General features: G+C 34.3%; 1 protein-coding gene across 1 annotated transcript; it reads right to left on the bottom strand.

Moving 5' to 3' along the window:
* Window positions 1-585: 585 nt before the first annotated feature.
* Window positions 586-1,368, bottom strand: LOC126888503 (uncharacterized). The gene has a single exon (XM_050656843.1). It carries the CDS (start codon window positions 1,366-1,368, stop codon window positions 586-588), a length of 783 nt encoding a protein of 260 aa, XP_050512800.1.
* Between the last annotated feature and the right edge of the window lie 9,485 nt (window positions 1,369-10,853).

Raw genomic sequence — 10,853 nt, 5'->3', positions numbered from 1 at the left:
TAGGCGTACAGAATTATCTTGGTTACGTGACAAGCCAATGGGCCGATCTTCATGTGGAATACGTGTTTGTCATAAATAACGGTAGCAAATATAAAATTCGATATAAACAGTGCAACGTTACAAGGAGCAGATATCTATATAGTCATGTGTTCACTTGTTTGCTTCGCCGTTTACCGCTCATAAATAATCAAGTGTCCAATCTACCTCCAATTTAAAGTAGCTGTATGATTTTTTACATAGGTATTAAACTCTTATTATATCGGAAATGAATATGCTGCCTATACTCGTAAACCTTATTGCAATGAACCCTAAAACCCATTAATGCCTTTAAACCCTATTGCAATGAAATTACTTTTCATTTTTCCTTTGGGTAACTTGCAATAATAAAAAAAAATTATAACTACACGACCACGAGAATTAAACAAGGAAACAAACTCACCGAAGGATTTCTGACAAATAAAGGGCTCAAACAAGGATGCTGCCTTTCTCCAACACTTTTTAAAATATATTCTTAACAAGCTCTTAAAAATTGGAAACGGAAATGCAAGAACATGGGACTCCTTCTAAATGACCAAGTTGCCGCCATTACTGCGCCCTTTCGTCGTTTTTTGTAAAACTGCAGGGTGGTCTACATTTCTTTGCTTGTGCACCAAATCTTCGATGGTAGTAACACTGCTCGTCAGATGATGACTTGGCACTCTTGACCATTTGAATCTGTTGCCGTTCTTCAGCTACAGCTAATCTGTTGGATAAAGCGCTCACTTGGTCATTCAATGCAGCCACTGCTTTGTCTAAGATAGGGCTTTCGGTAACAGCCATGACTGGAAAATTGGAACATCGGAGGTACTTATCGGCTTTCTTAGCAAGCTCTTCTAGATCTCCATCAAGAACAGATATAACACTTCGAACCGAAGGTGGTAGGCGGTCCAACCAAAAATTTTTTAGAACTTGTGTACTAATGCTATCCGTGGCCAGAGCTTGCATTCTGTGGAGTAGTTGAGTGGGTTTTAAGTCACCCAGAGTGAGCTCCATTAATCTGTGGATCCTGTCATCTGAGCTAATGCCATACCTTTCGAGAAGGCGAGCTTTCAGTTGTGTATAGGCATTGCCAGCAGTTGGATTCTTTACAATATCCGCCACTTCTATTAGTATGTCACTGTTTAAACTAGCAACAGTATGATCGAATTTGCAGTTGTCAGATGTTATTTTGGCTTGTCGGAACTGCGCCTCCAGCCAAAGAAACCATAGTTCTGGTTCATTGCGCCAAAACTCTGGAGCTTTTATGCCTACCCGTGCAATTATTGGGTGATCATTGCCTTCGTATGGTGTAGCATTATCGTTTGGCATTGTTTGGTCGTTATCTGTCATAATGTCGTCTTTAAATCCTTGTACTTACAATCTTTTTCTCGGGGTCACCAATGTGGCCGGTTTGCGGGATGCAAAGTAGTCGGGGCACACTTTAAACTATTTTATTGGTTTATTTACAACAAACTACCTAATAAAATAAGTAAGAAAAATTATGACAGTTGTATTCTAAGTTTCTAAAATCTTCTGACAGACGTCCGTCAATCCGTCTCCTCTTCTTTCCCCAGCCGGTCAACACATATGTGGTCGTAGGCTAACTGTCAATCTGCCACAACCATACACTATATACTCTTTGTTTCGCAGACGACCAAATACTAATAGCACAAGACTACGATGATATTTGTTACATGACTAGAAAGCTAATAGAGAAATACAGGAAATGGGGACTAGAGATCAACATAGGAAAAACCAAATATATGAATATCGGGGGAACGCAGCAGGACTTGATACTAGAAAGAGGAGAAACAATCAGTAAATGTAACGAATATAAATACCTGGGTATGAAAATCACGAATCATGGAATACCGGACGGAGCCAATAAAGAACGAAATACTCAGGGCAGATTTCTGGAGAAGAGCTGCAGGAAGATCAAGAAAAGAACATGTCACCAATGAACGGATACGAGAAATAATGATGGTCACACATACAATAAATGACGAAATCAACGAAATACAACTACGATGGTTTGGTCACGTAAAAAGAATGCACGAAGACAGAATCCCAAAACAAGTACAAAACTGAAGACCGCAAGGTAGAAGAAGAAGAGGTAGACCGAGGAAAAGTTGGCAGGCAGGAATAAACAAAGCCATGGATGAAAGAGGTCTGCAATTAGATCAATGTGCGGACAGAGAGGAATGGCGAACGGGTATCGGAAGACGGAGGACGTTGTAAACCCATAATATATTGTTATGCTGTACTTTTTCTATTTATTTAGATTAATTAGCAAATTCTTAATTTAATTGATTATTCAATTATTTCATTTCTTGACTATGTAAAAATACAACTAGATTCCAATTAAATTTTCCAATCAATTTTATTCTCAGGGGTAATCTTGTATTTGATACAATACCTGTGATCTGTGGCTTCTAGTATTTCTGGTTGCTTACTTCTTCCAGGGTAGAAACAGGGAAATTGAAAACACTCAAAATCATATGAATGTAATCTATTGTTTTTATCAAATAAGCCGTGTACATAAGATTCAAAAAAATACTAAAATTTAACTTTGTTGCAACAATCTCTAACTTAATAAATTAAACTCTAACTCTGATATCTCCTTGTTTTGACAAAATATTTATTTGATTAGTTTCTTATTTACTCATACGAAATTGAATGAATTTTACTTTTCTTCTTTTGAATTGATTTCTCAAATTTGAAATGACTAACTGCGTTAAAAAATTGTTCAATAAACAAATAAACAAATATGGTTTTGATATAAATAAATTTTCTCAATTCCGACAAATGATTTGACTAACCTTTTATTCTTCACTCCATCATTTTCTGGATTGCGCCGTCCTTGATTCTCCCAATACGTACTCTCTGGATGTTGCGATAAAGTCCCTCTCGTCCAAACTGCTTCCAAGAAAAACACACAGGACTTGCTCGAATATCTTGTGCACAAACGGATAATAATCAGCTACTCGTTCTAGACAAAACAAAGGAATCTCCCTCGGACCAGGAAAATTAACTCTTCAACCGGTCGACGATTTGGTTTCAACTTGATTCTGCTCGCAAAGGCCGATCACACCACTCTACACTGATTCTACACTTTATAAAAAATTGGACTGCTCTCTTCCGATGTCAATTACACAGTGTCTTTATTTTTCTCTCAAACCCGTACTCTCACATTCATTATCCCTTCTCCTGATATTTTCTATCCAATAGACAACAACCTCTCTCAAACCATTTATTTCTTAAGAAACCAAATATTCTTCCAACAACTTTTACAATTTTTCAAATTTCACAGAATATCATAATTAGTTCTTTACTACTTTCTACTTTTACAACTAAAAACTAATACAGTTTGTTTACCACATTAAAATACCTTCCCGGAAGGATCTTAAAACCGTCATTGTTTTCGACCACGATGTCCACTATCTAATCACCGCATTGTTTGTTCATGTCCTATGCATTTCGTCGAATCACTTATCTGTCGTTTCACTTTTACCCGAAACACTTGCTTAATAGCAAAATTAAATTCTAAACAATTTTGGTGATATACAGGGTGATGAAAAACTATGATTTCATGGTCGTTGATATAAATTGAATTTTTTCTGAATTTCTTTACAAAAAAAAAACAATTCTACAACAATATATAACATGCAATAATAAATTGTTTTTGTTAGTTTTTTGTAACAAAAAAGGTTTCCTCATTACGCCAGTCAATGACAGCAAAAACAGGATATTACCTCCGAATTCTATCCTACTACAAGGATTTTAATGAAATTTTTTAATCTACTTATTCAAAGTCTACCCTATGCCGATGTGCACTTTTATCATGGCGGCGGTTCACACTCTTTCTCGGGGGTGGAAATTTTTTTTTGCTTTGACAAGTAAAACATTAATATTAATTATCATTAATGTCACTGAATGTTTATTTTTGCGTAACAGTGAATGACATAAAATATGTCGCGCTACTTGACGATGGGAAATTATCAGTATCTAGTAATTACACGAGAGCTCTAAAATTATCACGTGTCACGAGGGCAAAACAAATCAATCATTTTTAAGAGCTCGAGAGTAATTCGGTAAGATTATTTCATGACTAAAACTGCCTTTTTAAATCATTTTAACTAATATTTTATTGATATCTTGGCCTGAATATTTGCTAAACCTCTTTCTTGGTGTTCTCTGTGACAAGTTGTAAAACATTCATTGTCATTAATGTGACTGAATGTATTTTGCGTAGCAACGAAGGGCATCTGACGTAATACTTGACAACGGGGAAATTATCGAAAAAATTATCAGTAGTAATTACACGAGAGCTCTAAAATTATCGATTTATATCCCAAGTGACACGTTGATAGTTTTAATTTGTCAAAAATATGTCACGAGGTCCACGAGGGCAAAACAAATCCATAATTCGAGCTCAAGAGTAATTCGGTAACGTTATTTCATGAATAAAACTGTATTTTTAAAATCATTTTAACTAATATTTTATTGATATTTTAGCCTGAATATTTGGTAAACCTGTTTCTTGTTGTTCTCTGTGACCAGGTGTAAAACATTGTTGAATTTTTTAGTTTTGACGTCGATATCGCGAAATATTCGCTTTTTTCTGTAAAACCTTGAGACTCACCCATTTTCTTACGTCCCGCTCAAATCATCTGATTTTGAAATATACACTCTTTTCGTGTACTTAACTTACCTTATCTTAATCTGACGATTTCGAGTTTTTCTAGGGATAGATTTTTTTTGGACCATGGAGGCACCCTAATTCTCTCTAGAAATAATGATTTTTTTATGGTAACAAAATACGACTTTTTGTTAAGTGAATCCTTCTTTGAGTTTTCCTTAGTTTATAATAAAAATCTTAATCTTTACATTACCGTGGAACTATTTTTTCAGAACCTGCTAAATTTGTTAGATGACCTGCCTCATAAAAGCAGAAAAATTCTATGCGGTGATTTTAACATTAATTATGCTGCTGCTTGTGCTACCCAAGTGTCCCTGGCCAACATATTTGAATCGTATGGTCTCTCAATGCACGTTAATTCTCCTACAAGGATTACAAAAACTACATATACATACCATAATCGAATATATTGTCTCCGATTTCTCACCCCTTGATGTCTGCTCTACAGTTATTCATGCGGGACTATCTGATCACGAAGCAGTGTATACGAAGTTTAACATCTTCAGCAAACCCTCCTCAAAAACCCGACGTTTAGGTAGGATTTTTTCCACCGGGAATTTTGGTAAATTCCAAAATTTAGGCTTAACATCTGAGTAGCACTTTTCTTCTATAGACGTGGACTACAATTTCAGTGTTTTTCTAGATAAGCTTCTCCGCATCTTCAATAAGGCATTTCCTTTAATCCCTATTAAGCCAAAACATCGGAAACCTTGGGTTACGAAAGGTATTCGCATATCAGCCAAGAATATGCGTTCACTACTATACATCAAGAAATTTACTACCAATGTTTCTGTCACTGAATATATCACGAAGTACAGGACAACATATCTAAAACTTGTCAGATCAGCTAAAAAAGCCTATTATCAAAATCATCTGGGAAGCTCTAAAAGTGTTGCAAAAGAAACTTGGTCTATAATAAACGATCTTCGAAATAAAACTCACACAGCTCAATCATTTTCCCTTCCAAATCCTGAAAGTCTAAACGACTACTTCGTTAATGTGAGTAAAAATATAACATCAACTATTTTGCCGCAACAAGATCCCATTTCCTATCTCCCTAACTCAAGAAAGGTCTCGAATTCATTATTTTTAAGAATGAATTCGATAACTCTGAACTGATCCAAACGATCAATAGTATCAAAAGCAAATCATCTTGTAGTACTGATGGACTACGTATCTATCAAAATTTTCTCTAATCTCACCGAAAATGTGTTGGAAATCCTCGTCTCTCTAATTAATGATTCCTTCGAAAAAGGTAAATTTCCAGAGTGCTAAAGAGAGCCATTATTATTCCTCTTCATAAGGGTGGTGAAAAATCTGATGCCTGCAACTATAGACCTATTGTCTTACTATACCGGTACTCTCCAAAATTATCGAGAGACTCACTAAAACTCGACTTATGTCCTTTTTCGTTGATAACAACATTTTATCACAAAATCAGTTCGGCTTTTTAACAAATAATTGTACCACTGATGCCATGTTTTCTGTACTACATGAGGTTTACCAAGCACTAAACAATAATCTTTATACTGCCACTGTTTTCTGCGACTATGCCAAAGCTTTTGACTGTGTAAATCACGACATCTTGATTACAAAACTAAATTTCTATGGAATTCGAGGTATTTCTTTAAATTGGTTCCAATCCTACTTGAATAATAGGAAACAACTAGTTAGAGCAAATGATACTGACTCTAGTCTCAAAAACATTGTATGTGGAGTACCACAAGGTTCAGTATTGGGTCCTCTTCTGTTCCTTATCTTTATAAATGACATTACTAATTTAAAAATCGATGGGAAAATTTTTCTTTTTGCTGATGATACCAGTATCACTTGGAGCAACTCAACTATTGCATCTCTTCACGAAACTATAATTTTGGATCTACTGACGATAAAGACCTGGTCTGACTCTAATTTACTCTCTTTTAACGTAAATAAAACAGTAGCATTATCCTATAAAGGAACTCTTCAAACTTTGCCTCTTAATAACAGCCAGATCAGTACCGTTGATTCTGTAAAATTTCTTGGTATTTTTTTAGACAGCAACCTCAAATGGTCCCTTCATATCGATTCGTTAAGTAAGAAACTTGCCTCAGCTTGCTATGCAATAAGATCTGTCTCAAGGGAACTCAATTTAGCATCTTCTAAAATAACAAATTTTTCGTTGTTCGAGTCGCATCTTCGATATGGTCTTCCTTTTTGGGGTTCTAGTACAGCTGCTCAATTTGATGTTATTTTTAAATTTCAAAAAAGAGCAATAAGATATCTGTTTAGCCTCAGAAGATCTACACATTGTAGAAGTTACTTCAGAGATCACGGAATTTTAACACTTCCATCTTTATATATTCTAGAAACGGTTTGTTTAATTCGTAAACACCTTCATGTCTTTCCAGCAAGGCCCAATCATCTTTACTCCACCAGAAATTCAATTTTTGACATTTATTTACCGATTCCATCCACTGAGTTAGTAAAGAAATCTATATTATATTCCGCAAAGAAACTGTACAACCATCTCCCGTTACAACTTAAATCTGTAACATCTTTCCCAAAGTTTTGTAAAATGACAAAAGCATATCTATCTAAAAGACCATACTATTCAATAGAAGAATTTCTTAATGAATAACTAAGAAAATTGGGTTTCATACGCAGTAGCATGAACTTGTCAGTTCCTTATGTATTTTATTATATTTGTTGTATGTTCAATTTGCAATTTATATAAATTTTGCAATAAATTGTTTTTGTCTTGGCTTTTATATCTTATGTTATACTGTACATATATTCACGATTTATCTTATTTTAGTAAATTGTACTTGTTGTTATTTGTTATTGATATTATGTTTTCTTTTGACTGCCCCTGTATTAAGATATAGTAGAGGTACATTTACAGGGTACAAGGTTTCTCCCCATATGATAATCTGAAGCGCTCAAGTAACTGCAAAATCCCAGCTTGGGCTGCCATACCAGAATGAAATAACCGCTGTAATTTTTATTCTTGTAGGTTTCTATTTGTCAGAATTTATATGAACGAAACAATCGAAAAAATATAACGCTGAAATTTTTATTTTTGTAGGTTTCTATTGGCTAAAATCTCTATAAATAAAATTCATACTAATAGCTTTTAACACCAATAAACATAGCTTACGCCTCTGGTATGTTATATCTAACTGGTACATAACAAACACTATTAGAAGAAGGTTTATAATCTATTTAATGACCTGAGAAACACCCATACTGATATTCATTAGCATAATATTTCAATGTCGTTATTATATCGGTGGGTAATGATTATGATCATATCTGAAGATAAAATATTGGTTTTTGATGGTATGGATTTTCTTCTTTGTAGATTGGTAAATACATTTTAGTAGAATGTTGTTATAAAACTATCTTCTTCTTCTTTTTGTATAGATATGACTCTGTCTATGTCTATTTTTTCAATGTGCTTCCAGTAAGTTTCCGTTCCATCGTTTTCGTAGTCTTCCAATAATCATCTACCTATTGTGAACACTCTCGCCGTCCTTATTACTCTATTTGTTGTCATTTGGCTTATGTGATCATTCCATTCTACTCTTTTGTTTCTTATCCAGTTCTAATGTTCCCCACCTTGCATCTCCGTCGTTTATCTGTGCTTCTAGCTCTGTCCCATAGTGTCTTACCATCGATTTTTCAGAGGGTTTTCATCTCCTATGTTTCAGGCAATCTTTTGGCCCTCTCTATGTCAGATCGTGTTTCTGCCACGTATATAATTATTGCCCTTAATGACTATTTTATTAATTCTGCCTTTCATTTCTTATCTGATATTTTTATTTCTCCATATTGAGCCATTCAGGCACACTGCTGCTCTGTTTTCAATATTCACTTGATCTTCCATTTCTGTTTCGAGCTCTTCGTAGCTAGAGAGTGTGATGCCTAGATATTTAAACCACTTGTTCTATTATCTGACCCTCCAGCACCAATTTACATATTTTATATCTTATTGGCTTTGCTGTTATTACCATGCATGTTGTCTTTTTTGGGGAGATTAACATGTTAAATTTTCTGGCCGTTATATTAAATTGGTGCAGCATACGTTGTAAATCAACTTCACTTTAAGAGATTAGTATTACATCATATGCATAACAGATTATTTTAAATTGATTTTCTCTCATTTGGTTTCTTTTTTAAGTTTTTACTTTTTTATTATTTCATCCATGATCAGGTTGAACAATAAAGGACTCAAGGAATCCCCCTGTCTTCCATTGCCGGTTTCAATTGGGTCAGTTAGTTCATCTTCTACTTTTACTTTTATTGTGTTTTTCTGGTAGATTTTTTGGACCTTTTTAATAATTCCTAGAGGTACTCCTCTTGAGTAAAACAAATAAATGGACAAAGTCCTTAGTCCTGTCGCCAGGGGGGGTACAACGGCCTCGTTAATTCAGATGGACTTACTCAAGTTTTTTTTATGTATTTTGACCCGTAGAACACGAATTTTTTGGGTAACAGTTGATCCGGATGTCGATAAGATTGTTATAGACCAAGAACTTGAGGAATCAAATAACAGCGATTTTTGGCAAAACAAAACAATATTTTGTATTTTTTGGGCCATTTTAAGTAAAAAATATTTCTACAAGTTTTTTCGTAGGATGCACAGTTTTCGAGATAAACGCGGTTGAACTTTAAAAAAATCGAAAAATTGCAATTTTTGAACCCGAATCACTTTTGATTAAAAAATAAAATAGCAAGTCTGCTTACCGCATTTGAAAGTTTAAGTCAAATTATATCGGTTTTGATTATTTGCATTGGTAAAAATTTATTTTTTTATTGTTTAACAAAGCTATAAACACGTAGGGTTTCCCGTGCTTTTACATGCGTTTTAACGCATGTAACGTAGAAATAGTCTTGATTGCACTAGTACCTATTCTACCTACTCGTTCTATTTTAAATGAGAAATCATAGAAACATCACTCACGCACTAGTTGTTTGTAGCTTTGTTTAGCAATAACACAATACATTTTTAGCAATGCAAATAATCAAAACCGACATAACTTGACTTGAACTTTCAAAGGCGCTAAGCAGAATTGCTATTTTATTTTTTAATCAAAAGTTATTCGGGTTTAAAAATTGCAGTTTTTCGATTTTTTGAAAGTTCAACCGCGTTTATCTCGAAAACTGTGCATCCTACTAAAAAACTTGTAGAAATATTTTTTGCTTAAAATGACCCAAAAAATACAAAATATTGTTTTGTTTTGCCAAAAATCGCTGTTATTTGATTCCTCAAGTTCTTGGTCTATAACAATCTTATCGACATCCGGATCAACTGTTACCCAAAAAATTCGTGTTCTACGGGTCAAAATACATAAAAAAAATTTGGGTAAGTCCATCTGAATTAACGAGGCCGTTGTACCCCCCCCTGGCGACAGGACTACCTTGAATAGATCAGGATAATTAGTGAAAAAGCAACCGTTTTAAGACACTTATAGCCCAGTCGGGATACCATTTGACCTTGCATTAGGAGCTGCCCCAAATTTTATTTTTCTAATCTTTAGGGGGAGTCCATAGTAGTATAAATTTAAAATCTCGACTGAATTTGAGCGTTGCGTTAGCCGCCATCTTGATTTTAAACGAGAACAATTTTTGCTCAATATCTCCGCCATTTTCAACTTTTCGACAAAAAAATATAGAAACTGAAATTGTTGAAAATCCGAATTTCTATACTTCCGTTTATTATAATTTTTTTCGTGCGGTCCATATTTTCCGAGTTATGGGGAAAAACAGTGCCAGTTAAAGCAAAATTATTGATTTAGGGAATTATCTCGTTTATTATTATTTTACAACAAATTTTAACCTATACAAAAATGAAAAACAAAAATGAAGAGAATTAAATTTTGTACAATTTTGATCTCTTTAATTTTTTTGATAAAGTCAATATTTAAGGTAGTACGTATGCGGTAAAGGCGCGAGCGTAAGACCCGATTGATTTTAAAGCAATTGTTTGTGTTCAATATCTTCCCCATTTTTAACTTTTCGACAAAAAATATAAAGACTGAAATTGTTGCAATTACGATTTACTACAATTGTGGCGGGTCTAAGAGGGGAGGAATGGGAAAATCCCCCCAACGGGGTCCAAAATTTAAAAAAATTGTTGAAATATTAAAATATG

This window comes from Diabrotica virgifera, chromosome 7 (assembly GCF_917563875.1).
Source record: "Diabrotica virgifera virgifera chromosome 7, PGI_DIABVI_V3a".
NCBI classification, from domain to species: domain Eukaryota; kingdom Metazoa; phylum Arthropoda; class Insecta; order Coleoptera; family Chrysomelidae; genus Diabrotica; species Diabrotica virgifera.
Note: the sequence above shows the minus strand (reverse complement) of the source record. Positions and strands in the feature narration are given on the sequence as shown.

What these genes read in the sequence shown, in the direction of transcription:
- LOC126888503 (XM_050656843.1), bottom strand. Translation starts at nt 1,368, where the DNA reads ATGACAGATAACGACCAAACAATGCCAAACGATAATGCTACACCATAC.